General features: G+C 50.2%; 9 protein-coding genes across 9 annotated transcripts; 4 read left to right on the plus strand and 5 right to left on the minus strand.

Annotated features, from left to right (window-relative positions):
- Positions 1-1,242: 1,242 nt before the first annotated feature.
- Positions 1,243-3,246, plus strand: M438DRAFT_395907 (concanavalin A-like lectin/glucanase; the record flags this gene model as incomplete). The annotated part of the gene is made up of 4 exons (XM_029909240.1): positions 1,243-1,339; positions 2,330-2,485; positions 2,596-2,955; positions 3,027-3,246. The coding sequence occupies 4 exons, from the start codon at positions 1,243-1,245 to the stop codon at positions 3,170-3,172; spliced, it is 759 nt and encodes a 252-aa protein (XP_029762936.1). The 3' UTR covers positions 3,173-3,246.
- Positions 3,247-5,553: 2,307 nt separating this feature from the next.
- M438DRAFT_344150 (uncharacterized protein) lies at positions 5,554-6,275 on the minus strand. Its single transcript, XM_029905146.1, has one exon. It carries the CDS (start codon positions 6,239-6,241, stop codon positions 5,663-5,665), a length of 579 nt encoding a protein of 192 aa, XP_029762937.1. The 5' UTR covers positions 6,242-6,275; the 3' UTR covers positions 5,554-5,662.
- A 2,680-nt stretch (positions 6,276-8,955) lies between these two features.
- Positions 8,956-9,924, plus strand: M438DRAFT_333639 (putative xylosidase; the record flags this gene model as incomplete). Its single annotated transcript, XM_029903631.1, has 1 exon — positions 8,956-9,924. One exon carries the CDS (start codon positions 8,956-8,958, stop codon positions 9,922-9,924), a length of 969 nt encoding a protein of 322 aa, XP_029762938.1.
- Positions 9,877-10,616, minus strand: M438DRAFT_344152 (uncharacterized protein; the record flags this gene model as incomplete). The annotated part of the gene is made up of 1 exon (XM_029905147.1): positions 9,877-10,616. A coding segment is annotated over exon 1 (529 nt), but the record flags the coding sequence as incomplete, so codon positions are not given.
- A 753-nt stretch (positions 10,617-11,369) lies between these two features.
- M438DRAFT_269906 (uncharacterized protein) lies at positions 11,370-12,680 on the plus strand (the record flags this gene model as incomplete). Its single annotated transcript, XM_029900350.1, has 1 exon — positions 11,370-12,680. A coding segment is annotated over one exon (1,311 nt), but the record flags the coding sequence as incomplete, so codon positions are not given.
- A 1,185-nt stretch (positions 12,681-13,865) lies between these two features.
- Positions 13,866-16,356, minus strand: M438DRAFT_333642 (uncharacterized protein; the record flags this gene model as incomplete). Its single annotated transcript, XM_029903632.1, has 2 exons — positions 13,866-15,668; positions 15,718-16,356. The coding sequence occupies 2 exons, from the start codon at positions 16,354-16,356 to the stop codon at positions 13,866-13,868; spliced, it is 2,442 nt and encodes an 813-aa protein (XP_029762941.1).
- A 396-nt stretch (positions 16,357-16,752) lies between these two features.
- On the minus strand, positions 16,753-17,564 carry M438DRAFT_353851 (uncharacterized protein; the record flags this gene model as incomplete). The annotated part of the gene is made up of 3 exons (XM_029906911.1): positions 16,753-17,045; positions 17,111-17,234; positions 17,286-17,564. The coding sequence occupies 3 exons, from the start codon at positions 17,562-17,564 to the stop codon at positions 16,753-16,755; spliced, it is 696 nt and encodes a 231-aa protein (XP_029762942.1).
- Positions 17,565-18,408: 844 nt separating this feature from the next.
- On the plus strand, positions 18,409-19,697 carry M438DRAFT_269388 (uncharacterized protein; the record flags this gene model as incomplete). Its single annotated transcript, XM_029900324.1, has 2 exons — positions 18,409-18,582; positions 18,636-19,697. The coding sequence occupies 2 exons, from the start codon at positions 18,409-18,411 to the stop codon at positions 19,695-19,697; spliced, it is 1,236 nt and encodes a 411-aa protein (XP_029762943.1).
- Positions 19,698-20,177: 480 nt separating this feature from the next.
- Positions 20,178-21,919, minus strand: M438DRAFT_344156 (uncharacterized protein). The gene has a single exon (XM_029905148.1). It carries the CDS (start codon positions 21,595-21,597, stop codon positions 20,488-20,490), a length of 1,110 nt encoding a protein of 369 aa, XP_029762944.1. The 5' UTR covers positions 21,598-21,919; the 3' UTR covers positions 20,178-20,487.
- Positions 21,920-23,844: the final 1,925 nt, after the last annotated feature.

Below are 23,844 nucleotides of genomic sequence, written 5' to 3' on the forward strand. Positions count from 1 at the left end.
TCCTATATTGATTCCAGCCGTTGCCGTCAGTTTTCAGGATGATCAGAGCTCCAGCCACCAGAAGATGCAAAAACGTGGTTGCGTGCCTCTGTGGCTGTTCTCGATGCGGAAGACCCTTTTCTCCAGCAAAGCTCGAAGTGGCCGGATGGGGTGAGCGAGTCGTGTTCTTCATCAATTCGTACCCTGACAGGTAATATGGAGATGGGGACCACTCGGGCAGCCGGCGATCAGTAGATGTTCGTATTTTCTTGGGACGACATCAAGGAAGGAACAAGTCGTTGCCTCTTTCCACCCGAGACCCCAACCCGGAAGGCCTCAAGGCCATGAGATGTCGCTTCATCGAATCTCACTCGGCTTGCGGATACCCGGTCTCAGATCCATCGTCAGGCGAGAGCGACACCAGCTAATCAGATCATGATGATGGGAGTCGTTCTTCCTGCAAGATGCGCGTAAGAGGGATATTTAATATGCGCGAAAACACCCGAGGCTCCGACGGCCGCCGCAGCCCGCCCTCCCCAAGACGCCGTCGACACCGCGCGCGTGGTTCATGGTCGCCGTCTCACGCGTCCTGGAAGTCGTGCAGTAGCGCGCCAGAGATCCACTTTGGGCTCGACAATCGCACCTTCAGATCCTCTGACCTTGGCCAAACGTACCGCTGGAAGTTTGTCAAAGGATTTTGTCGCAGGAGATCGATGTGTGCTAAGCGAAGCTTCCACATCGAAGGACAGGGTGAGATTTCGTGCCTCGATCGCGACTGTCGATATATTTCCGAGATGCCAATTTTGCACATCAGGGCATGCTGACTTCAAGTCAGAACTGACAACCAAGTGGTCCGAACTTACCGAGGGCACACTTTATCCTCACCCACTGCGAGGAGAAGTTTAGGTCTTTATCAGGACTGTGAGTACGAGTCAACACTTTGAGGATGATTCATCTTCTGCGAATTGCAAATTCGCTGGGAGCAACATCTACGATATTAACTTGTAGCTTCTCGCCTGTGTCATGTTGGTAGTCCACTTATCTCTCCCTCATTGGCCTCGCTTAGACCTAGGGACATGAACAGGAGAACAGCAAATCATCCAATATGAATCGGTTAACATGCAAAGAGCTTCTCATTCCAAAGCAGTCACGAACACCATCGAAAGCGCCATACCTCTTCACCCATACTCTGCTATTATCTCCTGCCCGGACGTCAGCCGCAGAATACACTTATCATGCAAGAGACTATTCAATCTGGAATCAATGACCAGTGAGAGTCATGTTATCTCTCGTGTCAACCACGCTCTCACTGGACATTCTTTTGGAGCGCAAAAATCTTCTTGCATTTCGATGGGTGCAAGTGGGGGTGCCTGGCTGGTGAGAGACCAGCGAGATGCAAGAACCTACACCGGAATGAAGGTGGACGTTATCCGATCAAGGGCACAGATGATACTCTCTCTCTTGCATCGAAGACATTGCAGATTGTATCTGTCAAGATGCAAGAAGGTATTCGACTTTGGGAGCATGTCCACTGAGAACCATGGATTGTGAATCTTTGATGACTCTTTCACTGGAAGTTCTTTTGGAACCAAATATCTCCTTGCATCTTTACAGCTCCAAGTGGAGGTGCACTACGGTGGGAAGGTATGTGTATGATTGGGAAAGTGGTGATTGCACAACTCGATGGAGGAAGACTATAATAGTCTCACAAACATAACATCATGAACATTCAGAGACTAGCATTGCACTCTCAAGCAGGAAGCGACGAAAAACCTTGGAATACTCGTCATCAAGATACGACGTCTTCGTAACTCTAACACCGGAATGCAGACTCAAAACTGCTTTGAACGTTAATGTGACGAAAATCTAGACCTGGTGACAAACAGTGTCGTCTGAAAAGCGGCCGGGGAGCCCCAGAATGCTTGAATACGAGATCTCAGCGTTATTCCCGGAATTCCCGAGCCATTGACCTCCATCTGCTTGCGATAGCAACAAACTAGAGACCCGGAGCAACGCTTGTATCAATTGCTTAGTTGTCATGGATTCGTATATCCAGGACCTTTAACCTCGAGACAACTCTTCGTGTTATGGATGTAACGAGTCTAAGTATAATCGGGCATATGTCATCACTCTGTATGCTCGCATGTATATAAATGCTGAGAGATTGTGCCTACTCCAAGGTATTCAATCTTCGACTTCACATCATCGCAAAGACTCTATTGGCCAACAACGCTCCCACCCAGATACCTGTTAGCAACTTTGACTATGGTTTTGTTCCGCGTCATCCGAGATGTGCTTCTCATGAGTGCCTCATCCAGCGCTTTCGTGTCCAATAACTGGGCCGGTGGAGCCCACACAGACAATGGAAGAATCACCAAAGCAAGCGCCGACCTCGTGGTTCCCGAGTGTAAGGCAGGAACCCCTGCTTATAAGACTGTGCCGTACTCCTTATCCGGCTGGGTCGGAATCGATGGTCTCACCTGTAACAATGTCGTTCTTCAAGCTGGTGAGCAAAGAACCTATTCCATCTCCATCTCTCTTCACACCTTCACATGCACTTTACCTGACTCTCATGTACCTCTCTTCCTGAGCCCGGAGGCTGAAACGTTTTTGCAGGATTCTCATGCTATGCCACTGAAATGGAAAACGGCACCACCACCGCAACCTACTCCGCCTGGACAGAATGGTTCCCCTCACCTCAGCAACAGCTGCCAGACTTTGCCATCCATGCAGGCGACACCATAAACATTCAGATCGTCGCCGACTCCAAGATTTCCGGCTACACTCTCTTGCACAACCGTCATACTGGTCAAAAGACCCACACGCCCTACACCAACCAGACAACTCCACTGTGTCTGGACAATGCCGAGTGGGTTATCGAATCTCACTTGACCTTTGCAAAATTTGGTCTGGATGGACAGCGTACTGCTGGCTACAGCCCTTTCAAGTTCGAGCACGCTTCTTGGACTACTAAAGGTTGGCTTTTCTTTTGCTTGATGCTCGGTTTCGTTCTCGTATCCAGTCCGCTGACTTTTGTGACTCTACAGGTGGCCAGAAGCATCTTGCGCAAAAGGCTGATATGTTCAACATGGTCCAGAACGGTACCGAGGTTGCAGAAGCCACCTACAGAAAGGCAGGGTCGTTCGTGGTCAATGATGTCACCCCAGCAGACTTTGCCTCGACCGATTATTGACGTGGTCTCGGGACGAGCGTGTACAGGTGAAGGCAGTGGGTATGATTTCAGACTTGAAGCGGTTGGCAAAAGACAATTGAATTTTTGAAGTTTGGATTGATAGTGGATTATAGTCCAGACGACCGTGTCAGGCTAAGACAATAGAACTAATATTATAATCTATTCCAGTCTGGTTCAATTTAGTTTAATCTTGTTATAGGAGCCAACCTATTTATAGACTCCTCGTTCCTTGTCCCAGTGCAAGAGCGCGGTTGGAACCGTCGAAATGCAGATCCTCAAGCACTACTACCCTCGACTCGTTCAGAAATCTTCTTCTTCTTCTCTCAATTTCTCTTCCTGGAGCAGCTTTTGGAGACCAGATTGTATCTCATAGGAACCTTCCAATTCAACGGCGCCCGAGAAAGAGGTGGAAGTCATGTTGGGAAGGAGAAGAAGTCTGAGGTAGGTAAGCTCAGGTAGGTTGTCCATTATCCAGCACACGACTGAAACCCAGGAGCCCGTGAATTCTTCTGCAATGATATCGAGATGGCGCAAAGTCTTGCTGGCCTTCTTGAGCAAGATGAGGATACCGTCTCCAGTGGTATGATCAACATGAAGCACGATTTCTTCGAGACTGGATGCGTTGACAAACTCCATAGTACGGCGAAATTGGTCTGGTGCATCCTTGAAGAGATTGCCGGCGAGCTCCAATGAACTGAGCTTCGTGGCATGCGAGAACAACTCCTGCAAAGAGGCCATCGTGAATCGTTCATCAATCACAGGATCGTCTGCATCGCCCGCGATGTTGGCTTCGATTGTGAGCTTGAGCAATCCAGGACAGACAGCCCATAGTGCGGTAGAGTCATTGTGCTCGTAACTAAAGGCCAAGAGACATCCACCGAAGTAGCACGTCTCAATCCGAAGGTCTTTGGTTTCGAGATTTGTGGCAGAAGCTGCTTCCAGTAGGAATTCCATGCTGTCTTCGAGAGTGATGTCCCAATGCGAAGGATCGACAGTCTCGTCGATTGATAGTGGTGTAAGAGTATCGTTTACGCCGATACAGCCTTCTTCGTTGGTAGAGATCGCAAGTGCCAACGAGTTGCCGTAAGCTTTCAGAGCAGAAAGAGCTTTCTTGAAGATGTCAACAGACTTTGCCGGTTTCTTCATCTCAAACTCCATGTTGTATCGGCGAATGTGTTGCCTCGCCCTCTGCGTCGACAAATCGATCTGATCTTGTGGGAAGCTCGAGTTTGACCAGCCATAATGTTGCACCAGGGTGTCCCACAAGTCTTGCACGGCGATCCGGATAGACGAAAGCTTGACTGTGCGGACATGAGGACCAAAGACGGGACTTTCGCAGATCTTGCAAAACGTCAAGAAGCTGTAGGGAGTCCACATGACGCGGAGTTCTTTGAAGTATCTTTTGGCGAATTCTTGTGTGGCAGAGGCATGAATGCCTTGAGTTTTGCTGGTGGAACGGAGTGCAATGAGATCTTTTTTCTCGAGGTCAGAGTCACGGCAAATCTTGGTGACGAGCTCGGGAGGCAGTGAGATGAATGAAGCGGGCGCATTCATAATGGCGGTATTTCTGACTTGCTGTGAGCTTGTTGTAAAGGGCGCAGATGAGTGCTGATGATGACTACCTTGATCGATTGGCGTATTGATGGTGAAGAATGCGCGTACGGACGGCGATGGTGGTTGTAGCAGAGAAGGTTATTCCATGTGTGAACATGAGATAGAGCCAAGGCAGTGAGAGTGAAAATACTTTGTTGTGATTTCGGAGGCCCGAGTGAGATGGTTGGGAAAGTGAAAGGAAGGTGCGAAGGTGGGTACCAGATCCAAAATCCCCTGTGGTCTCTCCCTGACACCCAATCATCACCGGAAAACTTGTCAAAAGGCAAGATGATTTTCACGCCGAGATGATTGTCCAGAGAGAGCCGAACAAGCACTCGCTCTCAGTGGACATTTCCCCAATCATCAAAAACATCTTGCATTTTGACAGTCAGTTTGAGAGCCCTGTAGGGAGGCAGAGAGCTCGATTGTAATGTACTTTCTCTACGGCTTCTCAACTCGTTGCATCGGAAAATACTTTCTCATCTGTGATATTTAAGGTCTCAGAGCGGGGGAGGTGATCGTTATGAACTTTGCATTGGTGGATTCACGAGGCTAACGGAATTGAGTTCTTGATACAATAAGACGATGGCTGTGTATAGCAGGACCTTGAGGCCCTCTACATCTGCGAACTTGCTCTCCATCGTAGTTTCTTATAATGTATCAATCAGAAGACAAAAGCGGAACAGGACATCGCATGCTTTTCATCTTTCGCTTCATCACACACATACTACAGACCTGGATAATCGCGTGACATGATATGGCAGAGGACTATGCTGGGCAAAAGTAATATGTTCGCTTATCTGAATTATTTCATCTTAGGTATCCACCTATGGCAAGACCTATTGTGCTCCCGGTCTTTCCGATTTTATCTTGCTGCCTCATTGCTTCGATTACCTACTACCAAGGGTCATCATCTCCACTTTCAACGAGCATGACCGATATCCCATCAGCAAAAGTCTCATAGCTCTGTATTGTCTCTTCCAAACGTGACTGTATACATGAATGACCACGCACGTTGATTACTGACAGGAGCTTAGCTTCATACTCCTCCAATAGCCTTGGCATAGCCCGAACCATACAGGGTGTGAGACTGAAAAGGTGCAGATCGTCAAGTTCCGGAAGTGTGTTCTTGATTTGTTTCATTGTCGAAATCCATGAAGCTTTGAACATAATGCAATTCAGCATGCTCAAGCGCTTTAGTTTGCACGTCTTGGCCAAGAGTTGTCCGAGGCTTGATTCTGTGAGCTCAAGTTGGTAGAGATGGAGTGTTTCGAGGTAAGAAGAAGAGATCGACCGTAAGAATCGCGAGGTATGGAGGCTACTGTAGTGTCGTGGAGGCTCGCGACTCCCAAGACGAAGACTCCGGAGTTGAGTGGATCTTGCAAGTATTGCTGAGAGAGCAGGCGCGTTGAACATCTCAAGGCAAGTTGTGAATTCATTCAGTTCGAGACGCATCTCCTTCAATCGAGAGAACATAGCGTTTGTAGTTACTTCCTGGGTTTTGAGAATTTCTTCGGTGACAGGAACACGGGAAATCAGGTTGAGACACGTTTCGATGTTGAATTCTGTGACAAGTAGCCCGCTCTGGAGCAAAGCAGTCGCTATCATGTCCGCCGTATCCCCCAACGCGTTGAACCATAGTTCATCCTCATTATTGGTTTCTTCAGCACAGAAACTCTGATCACGGCCAAGACCATGACACTCTTGATTGGTCAATCCAACAGTCGTAGATGAATCCAGACGAGCCAACGATTGAAAGGCTTGAACAAGTAGAACAAGACTGTCGCCACTCTTCGCAAATACGTCTTCGTCTTGAGCACGCGAGTTGTAGGACTGGATCCTGACCGAGACGTCGTGAAGGGTTTTTAGCCATGTAGCAGAGTTTTTTGCTTTGTACCTACGCAGATCCTCTGGAAATCCGTCATTGTATCCATATGGATGTGTTTTCACAAGCAAGGCATTGATAACTCTCTTGTGGTGTATGTTGTCTCTGCCACAGCGGATGGAAGACAGCATGATTCTGCGAACAGAACGACCGAAGACAGGATGCTCGCAGACATCAACCAAGGTCTGGAAACTGTGACGTGTGAAGAGTACGGTGATGTCGCGGAAGTATCTGCCTAGAGCCTTGGTGGCCGCATCGTGAACACCGTGGGCCTTGCAGGTGAGGCGAAGGGCGATGAGGTCGTCCTTGTTCAGATCTGGATGCTCGCAGATCTGTGTGACGATCTCGTTAGGAAGTGATATGAAAGGCGATAGAGGCTCCATGGTCGATGCTGACGATGTCCAGTGTTTAGTGTCTATGCTGGAAAAGCAGGAAGCCCGAGAGCTGAGTAGATATATGGTCATGGTTGAAAGTCTAGATTGTTTGCTATGGAGAAACAAAGATGTGAGACAGCACATCATCCCAGCACGTTTAAACGTGAGATCACCTTTGTCTATCTCAGAAGCTACAACATTGCATCATACGTGTGAGTCGCCAGAAAGAACGTTCTGGTTGTTGAGAGAGCTGTCTGATTTCTTGTAGAGAGTGTTGGTCTTGAAAAGCACGGTCAACGATTCAATGGGTGAATCAACCTTTTTTCCATTCATGAAGTTCGCACAAGTCCTTTGATCAAGTGGCTTCTCCTAGAAATCCGAAGTTGTGAGCCCTCAAGAATTCGATCTATGCAAGAGAGAATGTGCTCTCTCCCGATACCTGTATGGAAGCCCCCCATGTTCCGCTCTCTAACAAGGCAGCGCGCCTCGCCAATAGCGGCTTCGTTGATGGTATGTAGTCCCCCAAGCGTCAGACGACTGAGAGAAAGATTATTGCGGATCCAGTGCAGAAGAACTTTCCAGGATTCCCGGCGTAGAGCAATGTGCCTCAAGTGCAAAGAGCGTAATGAACCAGCAGAGGCACTGAAAAGTCCAATGAGCGCACCATAAGAGCATTGTATGCGCATGAGCATGACACGCCTAAGAGATTGAAAACGAACCGATTGCAACACTCGGTCGGTGTATTCTATAGACCCCAGCAGTGTAGCTTTTATATCTACAGGCTTTTGTGCAAAGGATCTGATATGGCGCACCCACGGACCGAGTAAAGGATGCTGACAGATATCTCGCAAAGCGACAAGACTCTGCTTGAAAATGGTAAAATGAACGAATTCGAAGTATCGTTTACCGAAATCCCTCGAAGCCGAGGCATCGATGTGCTTGCTGCTGAGTCGGAGTGCGGCTAGATCTCTCCTCCTGAGGATCGGTAGAGAAAAGATCTGCGAAATAATCTCGTTGGGTAGCGTAAAGAGCTCAACCGAACGATCCATAGGGAGTGACATACGCCAGTGCCATGCAGTCAATACGACGGCTTTGACAACTCCTTGAGTAAAGGACGAAGATCTTCGACCGAGGCTAACAGAAGCACTCGGTCAAGCTGTAGTAGAGGTAGATGATGTGGAAAAGGACACAGAGCGAATATGTATAGCGAACGAGGCTTCGGCAATGGGAAGGAAGTCGGTTTCTGATGACGGCGAAAACGCGCACGAGGTCGGTGGAAAGCGCAAATTTGAGAGGAATCTTTTGGTCAGAACAAGCATACATGCTCGAGGCTTCGATATAGCCAGCACTCCATGTGAGAGCTTCATACCTACAGCGGACAGTTGTCTGAATCTATTCAAGTACACAAAGGAACAGGCAGTCCATGGACTCGAACTCATAGTGAGATTAATGGGCTTGGTTTGCCGAAGATGGTGTCATTTCGATAGACCAGACCACGATATGCTCAAGAAAAAGTCGAAAGACTTCGATACCTAAGGCACTCTGTGTCATGTCATAATCGCCCCGGCAATTGAAAGTCGCATGTCATATGACTGTCGTGTGAGGAAGGAAGAAGTCGTCGAGCGCGCGCGGTTGTAGAAGGCGCCAAGCAGAGACGGGAGCCCCACGAACCCCTCCTCCACCTTCTTCTTCCACGACGACTCCACTTTAGGCTAAACTGCACTTTCCCTTTGCAATGCGCATGGCAGACAATCGAGAGTCTCAGAGCCGCGTCGACGGCACAGGCTGTACAGTACAGGCAGAGCGGCCAGGCTAAACACCATGGACATTGCTCTTTCGACCTTACCGCTTTATAAACACTCCCATCGAGCTGCCGGTAGGTCTTCAAGCTCATCTACCCTGATTCTACTCTACAGCATACCTCCACCATCATGTCGGACAAGCAGCCCCTCATCACTCACCTCTATACCGCCGACCCCTCGGCCCACGCTTTCAATGGCAAAATCTACATCTACCCGTCGCACGACCGCGAGACGGACATCCAGGACAACGACAATGGCGACCAATACGATATGAACGACTACCACGTCTTTTCGCTAGACTCGCTCAGCGGTCCCGTAACAGATCACGGCGTTGTTCTCAAGCAAGAGGATGTCCCATGGGTCTCGAAGCAATTGTGGGCTCCTGACGCCGCTACCAAAGACGGCAAATACTACCTCTACTTCCCTGCTCGCGACAAGGAGGGCATCTTCCGTTGCGGTGTCGCCGTCTCCGATAAGCCCGAGGGTCCTTTCGCTCCTCAAGAAAACTACATCAAGGGCAGCTACAGTATTGACCCCGCCTGCTTCGTCGACACGGACGGCTCGGCCTACCTCTACTTTGGTGGTCTGTGGGGCGGTCAACTACAGTGCTGGCAAAAGGAGGGACACTTTGACGCTGCTTGGAGCGGTCCACAAGAGCTTACAGGCGAGGGTGTCGCTGCACAAGGCCCTCGTGTCGCCAAAATGACCGATGACATGCTCGAGTTCACCGAGACGCCTCGCGAGGCCTTGATTGTGGATGAAGCTGGCAAGCCCATCCAGGCCGACGACCACAAGAGACGATTCTTCGAGGCTGCCTGGATGCACAAGTACCAAGACAAGTACTACTTCTCCTACTCGACAGGCGACTCACATCTTTTGGCATATGCTGTTGGTGATAGCCCGTACGGTCCCTTCACCCAGCGTGGCACCATCCTGGAGCCTGTAGTCGGCTGGACCACTCATCACTCTATCGTTGAATTCGAAGGCAGATGGTACCTCTTCTACCACGACTCATCACTGTCAGGCGGAAAGAACCACTTGCGCTGCGTAAAGGCAAGAGAAATCTTCTACGACGAGAAGGGTGACATTCACATTTGAACAGCTAGCATATACCTCGATACCACATAATTCATTCCCGCACATCATGATCTCGCTCAAATTATGCTACCGTGTCTTTTCTCGCCCAGCGCCTTCTCGTTTGCGAACCTCTCGTTCTTTGCAGGAAATTTGATCAGGTCTCCAACACGGTACCCGTTCGAGTTGTCGACACCCCCCAGCCCACTCTCACTCCATTTCTCCTGTAGAGCTTGCCAAGTCTTGCTCGAGTAACAACTCTCCAATTTTACGACCTCACCATTTCCGTTGGCAACCTTCATCTCTATCAGCCTCATGCTTGTAAAATCGCTTCTTTTGTTCAACACGTCTTGCGCAACCTCACTCATAGCTCTGGCAATATCTGGCTCCGCTACAATCGTTGAAAGGTACATCCAAGTGCGGAGAGCAAAACCGGTCTCTGTCGCAGCATCCTCGCCGCCTAGCTGCACCAGAAATTCCAAGACATCCATCTCGGCCGCTAAGCGTAATTTGATCAATCTTGTCACTCTGTTGATACACAGAGGCCTATGTATCAGTCCAGAGAAAGGTGTCAGACCGATAGGTGCCACCACCACCTTCAGGCGATGGATCATGTGCGGATGACCTTGGCTGCTGTTGGTAGCTTGGCGAGAAGAGGCACCCTGCAGGCATGCAAGACCGTCTTTGTTATAGTGTTTGTTGATGATTTGGTTCGTTTTCAGCGTCACTACAGGATTTTGATCGAGGTAGTCGTCCAACTCCTGGGTGAAGCCCATAGTCTCGCTGAAGAGTAAGTGTTGGTATTTGCCTGCGTCCATGTACTCGGCGAGGTCCTCCGAGAGACGATATTTCTCGAATTTGTCTCGATCAACACGACCAGCAATAATGAGCCCAGGTTCCGGATATTTTCGAAACATGTTGGTAATGAGGAAGTCAGGAAATGCACGCGGATACAGCGACTTGCGGTCCTGTAGATATCTGGTTTGTCCTCTCATGTGAGGAGGGAACATGACTTCGTAGAGGACTTTGACTGTCCTTGTTGACGGGACTTTGGCGATACCGAGGTCTCTCGCGACTTCGGCGGACACTTCGCATCGTTCGAGCTTACTGATGTCGAGGGTTGTGAAGTTCCATCTTGTTAAGAGGGGATGCTTTCCTTCCAGATGGGCCTTTCTCTCCTCCATCTTGTTGTCGCAGAGGAGGAAGGGAAAATAAGTGAATGGAACTCAACGCTGCTGATAAAGGTCAGGGCGGAAATTTATACATCGTGCTTGAGTTTTTAAGAGTAACTTTGATGACGAAGGTTCGACCAAGTTGTGCTCGCGACGTACTTGGCAGCAATATCGTTTGTTCTACCCACCGAGGAGACTCCCCCACGAGCCTATGAATCGCTCTTTCTCCCTTCCTAACTCTACCCTATCATTCTTCCATCGCTTCTTATCGCTCTTGCCATCAGAGTAGCTCCAGACATATCGATGGAGACTCTACCCAGCGAACTGATAGAAACAATATGCAATGACTCAAACCGACTTGGACTCATGGCATTGCGACTTGTCAGCAGAAGAGTGTCAAGCTTGGCGACCAGGAGCTTCTCAAAACGTTACATCGCCACGGTCTCATCATCAATGACTCGTCCGAGCCTCGATCATCTTGTCGCCGTATGTGAACATCCATTGTTCGGACCTCGCATTCAAAAAATCCATATCGTTGCTGGTCGCATAAATCCAGAATTCGTGGAGTACCTCACATACACGACAAAGGACCAGACCGAAGACCGTGAACTGGCATTGGAACAACATGCAGATGCAAAAGTTGTACTGCAGTGCGCTTTCAACAGATCTATGAAGGAATATAGAATGGAAACGTCTGGCGAAGCAACTGAATTGCTTTCGCGGGCCTTTGCCGCAGTCAAGATTTACAACACTTGTGTCACGCTTCAAGTCACTTCCAATCCATGGGCAGATTGGGAACCTGTTCGTCACCTCGATTGGCACCGTGATGAAACCTCAGGTTCTAACCTCAAGCCTGCCCTGGAGTTCATGATCCAACCATGCCTTGACGCCATGGCTAACAGCAAGATGCATTTCACGGGACTAAACCTGCTTGTGAACGACGATATGGATACGCTGGACGAACTCGTTGTCTTTAGAAGCTTCGATTTGGAATGTTACTTTGAAGAAGATCTCTCGGTATTCTCAGGACTGAAATCGGTCGCTTTCGAAGCTCCAGAGATGTTGAACCCTGTCGCTCTGGACTCGATGACAAGGATCTTTTCTCTTGCCAAATCCGCAGAAACTATATCATTCGCACAGGATAATCTGTTTGAGAAAGTGTGCGGTGATCGATACCGATGCTTCTGGCCTGAAAGGTTTGACATCAGCGACAAGATTTTACGATCCATACAGTCAGATTGCATCACAGCCCTAGAGTTTAAAGCCATGCCCATCTCGAAAACTCTTCTCTCGGGCCTACTCAACAAGCACAAAAACACGTTGGAGTCCGTCGTGATGTGGAGAATTGGCCTTCGGGAGGGCTCATGGATCGAAGTCTTGAGCTGGATGAAACACAACTTGCCATGCCTCAAGAAGATCTACTTACGAGACCTATTTCAAGCTCTGCGGCTTCGTAACTCCACACTCTACACCACGCATGACCCGGAAATTTGCGGCACAATTTCGTCAGTGATTGGAAAGAAGAAGGTGCAAGCTGCATCCCGGACAATGATCGAGCGCCCATTGCTCGATTCAAAAGTAGCTTATCAGGAGATCATGGGTCGATGACAGCCGCATCGACAAGTCCCTATCTAGCGAAACATAGAATCAAAAGAAACACGAAGCAGAGAAGAATCACAGGACAAGAATCATCGTCCGCTGCGTGGGCACTTCGTGAGTCTGGAGTGGCGTCTTATCATGGACTCTGAGATTGAATACTGCTGTCAGAGTAGAATAACTCTTTAATAACCCATGTGTTGTCCACAGTGAGCTACTGCTTCATATTTGTAATGATTAGCTCTGTTGTTACAATATCACCTGCGTCCAACAAATACACAACTCAAACACATGCTCTTGTGGGAAAAGGTCATTTGAGTCACCATACGAGAATCCTGTGCGGCATGAATTTGTGCTAGCATGACCCAATGTCGTCAGTAACGATCGCCCGTTGCGGCGCTTGGTCTGGCTCATCTTGTTCTATCCTTGTCCTGGTAGGGCTTCTTGTGAGAAACGCTGCTTGCTTTAGTTTTGATGTTGGATCTCGAGCACTATTTCTATTTGGGCTGTCAGCACAACTTGCTCCAGTCACTAGAATCGTTTCTCCGAGTGTTGAGCAGTCATTCATGATGTAGAAGTTTTCGCAATACTGGCCCTTCGAGACCTTGAGACTTCCTCTCTAGATGCTGCGACAGATGGCCAACATAACAAGGGTGCTGGGCCGACTTCCATCTTCTACGCGATAGTGTCTGTTCTTTCTAGGGTCATCCATATACTGTCTGCGAGTTTGTGATATACAAAAGCACAACATAGATGAGGTGAGGTTGATGCCCAGAACTTTCCAACTATTCTCATGTGCAAAAACTGCGAGAATCCGTGCAGACCAACCTTGACTTCATCAAGAAGATGTAGTTCATTTTCATCTGCGCCGCTCATGAGAAAACTCTGCTGACATTGTTGGAAGCATAAGGTTATCTTCGTCGAGCGGTGTCGATGACTTGGTCTCACATCTTGCATTCATATGAATGCTCGTCACTGGGAAAATCAATGATCCGTCTGGCTCGAACGATAACATTAACTGAAAATGAAGTATGGGATATCTTGAAAGCAACAAATCAACAAAGGAGACTGTTGATACAGAAAGACTTTTCCCCGACGCTGATAAATGAAAGAGCAGAAAGCACACGCTTGCTGGTAGGAAATTCGACTCAAACGATGACAGTGACAAAAAGGAAAAAAAAACCATTATGCAAGCTTTTACTTGCTGCGATCAATGATCGGTCCACCTCTACCTTCTTCTCTCTCCGCTCTAGCTACCTGATTAAGAAGACTGCCAGGGACATATCTGCCTTCTTCAGATACATCGAGCATGGGCTCGCGGGAATTTCTGTTGCCGCTCATGACACCTCGACCAACGGAGGCCTTACCAGTGTAGCCACCTCGCGAATTGTTCAGGAGGCCGCTTCCGGTGAAGGCTTCGTCTGTGGTTTCGGGCCCTGGTCTGTGGGCGAGTGAGCGTTGACGACTGACGCCTGCATTGGCGGCCGCAGGAGAGTGGTTTCTTCCACCACGCCAGTCTTGAGCTGGGGGAATGTAGTAGGGTTGATCTGGAGTTGTTGCGTTGTCAATTAATCCGCCGGGTCCGACTTGGTCAGGGTGGAAGCCCTTGCCCTTCTTGAAGTGTTGAGGCGGAGGTTGGTAGGTGGGTGTAAGATCGACTAGCGGCTTCGATGGCTCTTTTGCACGAGTTGAGCCGGATCGCTTCAATCCATCATCGGCTGCCATAAGGCGCTCACGAGTAGACGGGCGATGTCTGAGTTCCGTGCCATTAGTGCGGCGAGTTGAGCCTGTGCGCTTGACAGAGGTCTGACGATTGAGTCCTTCTGCTTGGTCACCACTGAGTAGCGAAGGACCAGTGACCCAAGGGTTCTTAGCGGCTGCCTCTTTTTCTGCAGCCATCTTTTGGCGAGTCGAGTAGCTTCTGCCCAGCAGACCTTCACTAGTAAACGCCTCTCGTTCTGCAGCCTCGTTGTCTAACGAAGGTCTTCTATTGCTTGCTAGGTTGACAAGCGGCTCATCATCTGCTAGCTGTTGTTGCTTAGATAACGACACAGGATGACTCGTGCGCTCACGCACTGAAGGCTTTCGAGCGGGAGCATTGTTACTGAAAGAGTTGAGACCCAGCGACGCTCCAGCTGTGGTATCCTGACCTCTGGATGAGGAAGGTCTCTCGAAGTTCTCAAGGTCCATGGCTGGTTTGAAAGTGCCAAGCTGATAGTGAGCATCCATAGATCCAGTCGAGGGTTGTTGGGTATGAGACGATTGCTTTGATTGTTTTGTCGCTTTACTGGCCGATCGTCCCAATTCCGGAGTCTTAGTCGCCTTGCCTTCTTCCAAGACATTGACTAGGTACCAACTGCGCCAGCTCTGGACGGCATCGTAGAAACTGGTTGCAAGTGTGCGCTCTGATGTACAGAAGAAGTGGACATAAATCGACTCCTTAAGAATAAACATGCTGGACTTTGTCTGACTCTTGATAGCGTAGCATATCTTCTTTGGAGGTTTTATCTTCTTGTTCAATTGGCTAGCTGTTGGGTTATAGATGTCGAAGTCTGTTAGATGACAAATGTTTGTGGTGTCAGTCTCTTTGTCCGGTCTGGCCATAGTGACTTGACCATCTTGATGAATGGTGATGAGGCGTTTGTCCCAACTGCCAGGTTTTGAGGAATGCATCAACAGGAAAGCAGACTCTCTTGGCTTCTGACGGGGAGCATTTGCGGCGCTGAGATTCATTGGATCGGCCTCTATGGCATTCTCAGGCACAATCATGAGAGAGTTGGCGCGGTCCTCGTCCCAGGAGTTCATAACGTCTTTGACGTGTTCGTATCGTCTCAGCGGCCTTGTTATGCCCACTGAGTGGAAGTTTTCGAGAAGGACTGATTTTCGGAGGTCGATGTTTTCGGACATGATATTGGCGGCTGATGCTATCAGATCAGAGGCTGAAGTGGTAGGTGTGACTGGGAGATTGATGGATTTCCCATTACACTCGATCGTGACACGCTGTCAACGGTTAGCCTTCGCTCTTGGGAACCTCCTCCGTAAAACTCACTCTACCCTGGACATTTGCAGCCGACAATGGTGCATCTGTCATAGGAACTATACCGCCTCCTCCTGGCTTGACGGTTGGAGGTTCGCCCAACTTGTTGGTAGCAGGGCGAGGAGCAAGCGGTGTCTTTGCAGCTCTGTTGGCCTTGTTCTTCTTCTTCTTTTTTCTACCAAAGAGGCCTCCAAAGCATCGAGCCGTCTCTTCAGCCGAAACATCACCCGCTTCCTGATCAGGTATGTAGGCCTCAGCTTTTGCGCGGATTCGGGTTGGTGCCTGAGCCATTGCGTACGCCATTGGATCCACTTCATGAGGAGAATCTGACTGCTCCAAGCTCTTGTGATGTGATGAACGCATGCTTCCATATTGACGGTCATCGTCGTCGTCGGCTGACCCGGCAGTCGCTCCAGTTTCCGTCTCGAATCTACGTCGAGTCGACCGAGATCTACTCGGATAAATGGTTTGTTCGTTTGTGGCCTCGGCGAGAGGTTGCTCTTGAGATTGTGCAGCATTTTGGCGGTTGTGGTGGTAGCGAGACCTGCTTCTACCCAGACCTGAATCGGTAGTCGTTTGTGGTGTAGACGTCGCCGGCGCCTTTCGCTGGGAGCGATAACGCGCAGGCTTCGTGTCCTGATTATCAGTCATGTCGCGTGTCCTGTCGCAAGAGCTGAAGGATGTGCAAGAGGTTTTGAAGATGAATTGATTTCTGTCGGTTGCGTCACATGCAGGTACCAACGGTCCAGAACACAAGGGGGTACGTCGCCGCGGATCGGAATTACAAGGAAGTGATGTTGAGAAGAAAAGTTGTCGCTGGCCTGCTGCGACTCTAATGGAGTAAAAATCGACGTGTCTTGAATGCCTCGGGCGTGTCTAATAATAAAAACACAAAGGGGGGTTGTCTTGGTTGTGTTTGGGAAATTCAATTTCGAAACATGGAGGAGCGGCAACGCTCGTGACGACCCTGGATCTGCAGAACAGCAGGAAGTCGCGACCGTCGCTGCCAATCTGGGAAAATCTACACATCTACGCGGCCAAGACCCGTCACACGACTGCTCCTTCCTCTTCGACACGAGTTACACCACCACTCAAAGGCCTTCTTATCATGCCGACATGCGAGTGCCACCCTTGGCCGCCATGTTTGCTGAGATCAATCTCGAATTTGCCAACTTCCTCAAATCCCAGCTTGTCAAAGAGTCGCTTAGCAGCGCCATCCGAGTCCGTATCCAAATAAATCGCAACTTGCTCTCGATCCGCGGCGTCAAACGTTTGCTTTACGAGTGCCGTAGCCGCTCCTCTTTGCTGTGACGCCTTTGCCGTCCCTATGTTCATGAGCACTGTCGTATTTTCGTCAGTTGTTGACAACGCCATGAGAAGAACAAGTAGCAGCATCGATACTGACAGTAATGCCTCTGGCCTCGCAGCACGTCATTGCGGAGCTTCGTGACTCGGTGTCTAAACTCGACGACGAGTGTTGAATTCATTCCAGGCGCGATCGAGTCCTCGTAGGCTTCTTGTGCTTCGGCCTAACTGGCGTCATTGTTTGAACACAGTTTCAGGAGTGCTTTCCAGCATACCAGCTCTTCCGCCATCTGCTCTTCTGTATCTGCCTCTTCCCTGGGCATCTGCCATTCCGCAAAACTTGCTATCCTGTTACGCTCATCTCGAGCGACTAGCCAGGCTTCGTCCGAGTCTTGTAAGCTATCAGCGATGCGAGCCGCTTGATTGAAGTTCAGCGCCAGCACATTTAGCGATCCTAGACAGAGCTTGATGAATGGTGTAGGTTCATCGTGTGAGTAGATTGAGGTTATGGCGGGAACGTCTGCAAGTGTTGCGTCTGACACTTTCCAAGACATTGCTGAGTGTTGATAGAATTAAATGAAGCTGGGAGTCTTGTCCTCAGCATTCAGACTGATCGTCCATCCCTTGATCGACCACCCTCACAGAGCATCCGCCTTGCTAAATACGTAGTGACTTGACAGATAAGGCCGTATGCAAGGTGATAAGCACTTGCGGGAGAGTGATCTACAGGTATGCATACCTCGGCTATACATGCTGAACAAGTCTGCGAGTGTACTCTGTCCAAGAAGTCCGTAACCATGTGTAGCTGTACTTGAGGACAAGGCAGTCTCCTTATCCTTTCTCGTGTTATACACTATCTGCATATCACTGTATAAAGCATAGGGCTAGAACGAGTGGACTGTGGAGAAGACGGGAAGCTTGTTTGCGGGATGCGAGCCGAAAGCCAAACGACACTCCCGCCAGGGGCCCGAAAGCTGCAAGACCACAACACGAGAAGCCCACTTCTCAAACAAATCATGTTTGTCGGCATGAACTTGATGCACAGCACGAATGTTTGCTGCTTAGCACACAGCTTGAGAGCATCAACATAGACCCACCGCTCAGGGACACAGGCAGCCGCTCTGCCTATCACAACTCCTGCCAAGTTTGAGCTTGGCAACGTGCATTCGAAGAACGATAGCTAGTTTATGGAGCGGCGCAAACCCCTGATGAAGAGACGGTAGGCTTCAGCTGTAGAGAAGAAGTGTCGAAACATCTCGGAAGCCAAACCTGCCGTTTGGTTTTGTCTTTTCCACCTTCGTGTTCGTCCACTCATTCGTACAGATCCCATCCCTTCCAGCAATGCATCACGCCAAAGCAGCAGCTGTCGCCTTTCCTTCACGGTCACGGTCGCCGGTGATGCTGGATCCGCGTCGAAGGCGGTTCGTCATCATCGCTGTAGTCACTCTCATTTGTTTCTTTTTCTACACATACTCTGGACATCCCTCAACGACGATATCCTCAGCAGTGCAGGCAGGACTCGACTACTTCCTCCATGTACCAGATCTCCCTGCAGCGAATGCGACTCTAGGGGTATGACTAGACCGCCCACGCTTTGATCACGGATTGCTGACATAGTTCTTCAGTTTGGAGCCATCGTCGCGGTATCGCAACTCACATCAAAACGTCGCAACAGCCTGCTGCTGGCAGCAAACATCACCGACATCGACATCACCATCCCCGATCAGCCAATCTGGACCGACGAAGATGTCAACAACTTCCGCACAAAGAACGGCTCCTTGATCACTCGCGGCTCAGCAATGGCATGGATGGGCCACCTGAACGTCCTCCGCTGGTTCCTCGACTCAGGGCTAGAAACAATGCTAGTCATGGAAGACGACGTAGACTGGGACATCCACCTCCGCACCTCCCAAGTCCCCAAAGTAGCAGCAGCCATGCGCACTCTCCTCACCGAACAAAACGGACAAACCCAAAGAGAAACACGACAAAAGATTGTCACACCAGAGCAGGCTGGGGGATACTGGGGCAACTCCGAAGAATGGGATATCCTCTACCTCGGCCACTGCGGCGACATGTTCAGCTCCCACTCCTGGGCAAACGAAACAGAAGTGCCCCGCGTAGCCGTCAGCGATACGACCCTCCCATCTCCAGAATACATGCACATCCTCACCCGCCGCTTCCTCCGCGAGATCGGTATCCCGGTAAAGACCAGAGTGGTACACAAAAGCGTATCTCCCCTGTGTACCTTCGGTTTCGCCCTCTCTCGCCCAGGTGCCCGCCGCCTTCTAACCGATGTAGCGGGCTCAGAGCCCGAAGGCGGCAGTCAAGCCTACGACGTCCGCATCCTAGAAGCCTGCCGCGACCTGAATTTCCGCTGCTGGTCCGCAAACCCAGAACTCTTCCACCACCAAGACGCCCCCAGCGAAATCGCCATCGTAAACGCCAAAAAAGGAAAAGACCACAGTGCCAAAGAGCACGATTTCAAAGCCTCTCCTCCGGGTATTGGAGTAGATACTGAAGGTAGATTGCAAGGTGCTGCGCCGAATATCGCTTGTGGGATCAGGGGCAGCAGTTTTTGGACCCAGGATCCGGATACCATTGAGTATTTGAAGGAGGTTGTGGGGAGGCAGGGGCATTGTTTGAGGGATCAGGTTGCGGAGGATATGAGTGTGTGGCCGCATCTTTGATAGGGACTTTGCCATTTTCTTCTTCTTTTCTTCTCCTTTGCTTTCGCGATATTTTTGCAACCAATTCTACTGTTTAATGACCCACTTCAATATCTCCAGATTCAGGGGTTTTTTCGTGACACGGGCGTGGTTTGATTGGGGAGGACACAAGTTGCAGAATTGCAGAGTAAACGCATTGGAGCTCCATCCTAGTCGACGATAGAGCAAGGCTATCGAGAGACATAAGCTGGATTCCGGAGAGCGTCAGCGGCAACGGCACCGTGGATGCTCTCCTCTCGGACATGAAGCTCATTGTGTATTCGTTTGGTCTCCTCGAAAAGGGCCAGTATTGATTGGGCGAGGTAAGGATGAAGATCACCACGAAGCAGCACTGCCAGACACTTTGAGTGCTGGCCTCTTACACGGAAGAACAGGTCCATCGCCATGAACATTTGCAAACAGCACATGATATTGGAAGATGCAAGTCAAGATGTTATAGATAAAAATGTTCATTTCCCTCTCCATTGAAGGGAGGCATTGGCCTTGGTATACTAAGCGATCGAAGGAGACAAAAACACACAAATGTAGTGGTATTGAAAGGAAGGTTGCAATAAGAAAGACTGATGTGTTGGGGGACATTACAAGAAAAGAGAAGAAAAGCGAAGGGGCCAATGACAAAGATAAATATAGGAATAGGGGGAAAAGGTGAGATCGTCAGGATCATTCTCATGTCCATTGAAGGGGAATAGAGCCGAGCCAGCGGCTTCCCTGCATAAGGTCTTGAAGGGGGGCATGTCAAGAAATGAAGCATCTAGTCCGAGTCCGAGTCGGGGTTTGCGACGAATAGGCGGACGCCGCTCATGGTGGTTGTGCGGTCGTCGACACTGCCTCGTCGGCGCAACTCATCATTTGTCTTTTGTTGGTCGCTGCCGCCGTATGTGTGCATGGGGTTACGAGTGGGCAGGCCACCAACATCTCCAAAGGAACGCTCTTCTTGGATTGAACCGCTGGAGCCGCCATTACCGCCAGGATGGGTGAAGTAGTCGTTTCTGACAGCACCTTGTTGAGGAGTGGCGTCTGAGTATGAGCGAGTGGTAGCAATTGAGTCCTGGCGGTCACGAGGCTCTGATTGTCGGTCAACAGGGCTGTGGCTGTTTCTGCTGGGAGGAGTGCTGCCATTGCTGAAGCGAGTGGCAGTTGGAGTCGGACCAGCGTAGTAGCTCTCGCGCATACGCTGGCCAGAACCCAGACTGCTGCGTCCAGAGTTGTTGCGCTGGTGATAACGGGCAATGGCGCTGTCATCGTCGCTGTTGTCCTCGTCGACCTCGCTGGCACTGAGACGCATAGGCACACCAGCTCCAGACAAGTTACCGGCAGCAGAGTAGGCTGAAGCCTTGACAGCACCATGGTGACGGATCTTGCTGGCAATACCTCCACTGCTTCCACCCGTGCGGCCGTTGCCAGTGGCCGAGACTCCGCCAACGACTTCCATCTGGGCGCGGACCTTGGCAGCTCTTTGCTGGGCGAGGATACGAGGATCTTCGAGCTGGGCACGGTCGCACCAGACGGTGGCCTTCTGTTTCCTCATCAGGGAGACGTATGACGAAGGAGAGTTGTTGGAGCGAGACGAGGTCGATCGGCGGATTGACGAAGCGTATGACGAAGGTGCTGCAGGAACGCGGCCGTGCACGCTGCTATGGGTGCTGGTGGTCGAGGTGGTGGCATTGGAAAGGGTGCGGCGAGATTGATTGAGCGGCGGGGGGACAGGCGAGTGCTGGTATTGCTGAGGAGCAGGCATAACGTTGGACGAGATGGTGCGCGAGCGGGAGTGTGAGAGATAGTCCATGGCGGGCGTGCCCGATGGCAAAGGCCTGCGGTGCACGTTGAACTGCTGTGCCGGATAGTCCAATGATGCCGCCATGTCGACGAGTGATGTGTGAGAGAGCGCGCGGAGGACTTCTTAAGATCAGGCCAGATGCGGCGCGGAGGGACAGCGAGCGGGGGTTAGGTTGGCCTGGGTCGTGAGAAAAGGTACCGATACGACGATGTGTGAGGGGTTGCGCGTCGTGAGGGCAAGAGCGTTGGCGGCTGTCCGGTTGGTTTATTGCTTCTTATCAGAAAGAGAGACTGGGCTTCTTTGATGCTGTTGATAAGAGTTGGGAGGTAGGTAGTTGAAAACAGGAAACAGGACTTGAGCGCCGGCACGGGCGGGATCGAGAGATATATTCTACATATACCAGGGCACCAGCGCACAGTGGAGCCCCCAGTTGTGAGCTCAGACACTTTCAAGCTTCCAGAGAATCCACCACCGACGCATCATGCACGTTGCAACTTGCGTCCGTCGTGTTGAACACCACCCACTGCAAGCTGCTTTTGCTCGGATTCACATGCTGCTCTTTTCTTACTGTACCACATCCCTGCTCGTGATACTACCTTGCCATCCCTTTCTCTCGTGTCTCTATCAATCCCCTCTTCACCGTCTTTCGACCCCTACATGTCGAGATGTCCATCTTCGCCAATCACATGCTTCCTTCAACCCACTCTGCCCTCAACTCTCCATCCTCCCATCCTGCCATCTGCACCACTTGCAAATCATTCACATTGCATCCACTCTAGCGCGAAAAAAGTCTAGACTTAAACTACCGGGCTACAGCTCGGCCAAACTAGCAGATTGTAAGGGTGCCTGTCAAGTTTGGTCTCCAAAGTCGTCACCCTTGTTCTCAACAGACAAAAATCCCGCGTCCCGTTGCTCTACCAAAGACAAGACTGTTTGAAAATCAGGAGTCCCCAGCCTTCAACCCGATCCTCGAAACCTCGTCCGATCCCACCAACGTCATTCGTGGCTGCAAAATGGTGGAGATTTTTGCTTGTACAACTCTATTCGAAAAAACCGTCCCGCCAGCTTTCGCAATCGACAAAGCGGCTCCTGTTCGTTTGTCTCGTTGCGGAGACTCGTGCCGCCATGAAATCGATGATAACAATCGATCAAATATCACATTCGTGCTTTCCGACCCGTACCACGTAAAACCGCTTCCCGGCAAGCGTCAAATCGGGATTACTTGCATCTCACCATCAACTGCCAACGAATTTGACTTCAGTCTGCTCGGTACCCGTTCCCGAGCACTGGTTTGCTTGCCGTCTTCCTTGGCTTTCCAGCAGATGGATCACGGCTGCGTTTGAACTTTGCAGGTTCCACTCCGCGCGCGATGCTTCCATGGCATCAACATGAACCATGAGGAAATACTTGCGTGTTTTGCGGAACACTCAGATCGCGTGGATTTCCGCTTGCTCCTTCCTTGATTCTTCATGACCTCTTGCCGTCTCTGTTGCTCCACTGCATATCTGAGTTCTCATCTTCAATCTTCCGAAGGTCGTACCTTACCAGCCACAATGCTACCCACGTTGCATGCACTAATCCGTTGCGCGCTGCCCGAAAAGAGAGCCCACGTCTCCTTTTAGCAATTGAAGACCATCACGCGTGCCCCTCGCGTGCGCGTGTCGTACTAGATAGTAGATACGCCCACTGCTACCGTCTATTCTGACTCTCCATGAATATTAATAGCGCTAGTATAAAAATAAGATAAGCATTTGGAGAACAGTGATCTACAATGCTGTTCCTCGCCTATCAATAACCCTCGGAATCTGCGGATAGAATGTTGCTTGGCATGCAAGTAACCGATCAATGAACAGCTCTCTCACGATACACGTTTCTGCACAGCTCAGGAGGAAGAGTGCAGTTGAGACCCATATCAAACCCACTACAGGAGTAACGAATATTACTGAACCTGTCCCAGCTTCAAGCGCGAACTTGCATCGGCCCACCTGTCGCGCTTTCACCATGTCAACAGAATTGAGGCCTCCCCCCTGTTCTCAATCTCATACCATTCTCTGAATCCGGCTGATGCACGAATCGCACCGACCGAGCAGAAACTTGCAGGATTGTCGGTTTCGAATTGCTACTCAGACAACATTCGACCGGCCCGAAGGTCAGAAACTCTAACTTTTCAAGTTTTCTTGTCGTCTCATGCAAACAAGCGGTCGAGGAGATAAAGAAGAGACAAACCAGATGAGTTCCCGAGTATTTCGAGTCGCGGACTGAGACAAAACCTGAGCCGCAGAAAAAAATCAAGGGTCCTTGCGGGTGTTTCGTTGCACCATCTTGCACCAT

Source organism: Aureobasidium pullulans (assembly GCF_000721785.1).
Source record: "Aureobasidium pullulans EXF-150 unplaced genomic scaffold scaffold_5, whole genome shotgun sequence".
NCBI classification, from domain to species: domain Eukaryota; kingdom Fungi; phylum Ascomycota; class Dothideomycetes; order Dothideales; family Saccotheciaceae; genus Aureobasidium; species Aureobasidium pullulans.

What these genes read in the sequence shown, in the direction of transcription:
- M438DRAFT_344150 (XM_029905146.1), bottom strand. Translation starts at nt 6,241, where the DNA reads ATGTTCTCTCGATTGAAGGAGATGCGTCTCGAACTGAATGAATTCACA.
- M438DRAFT_344156 (XM_029905148.1), bottom strand. Translation starts at nt 21,597, where the DNA reads ATGGCGGCATCATTGGACTATCCGGCACAGCAGTTCAACGTGCACCGC.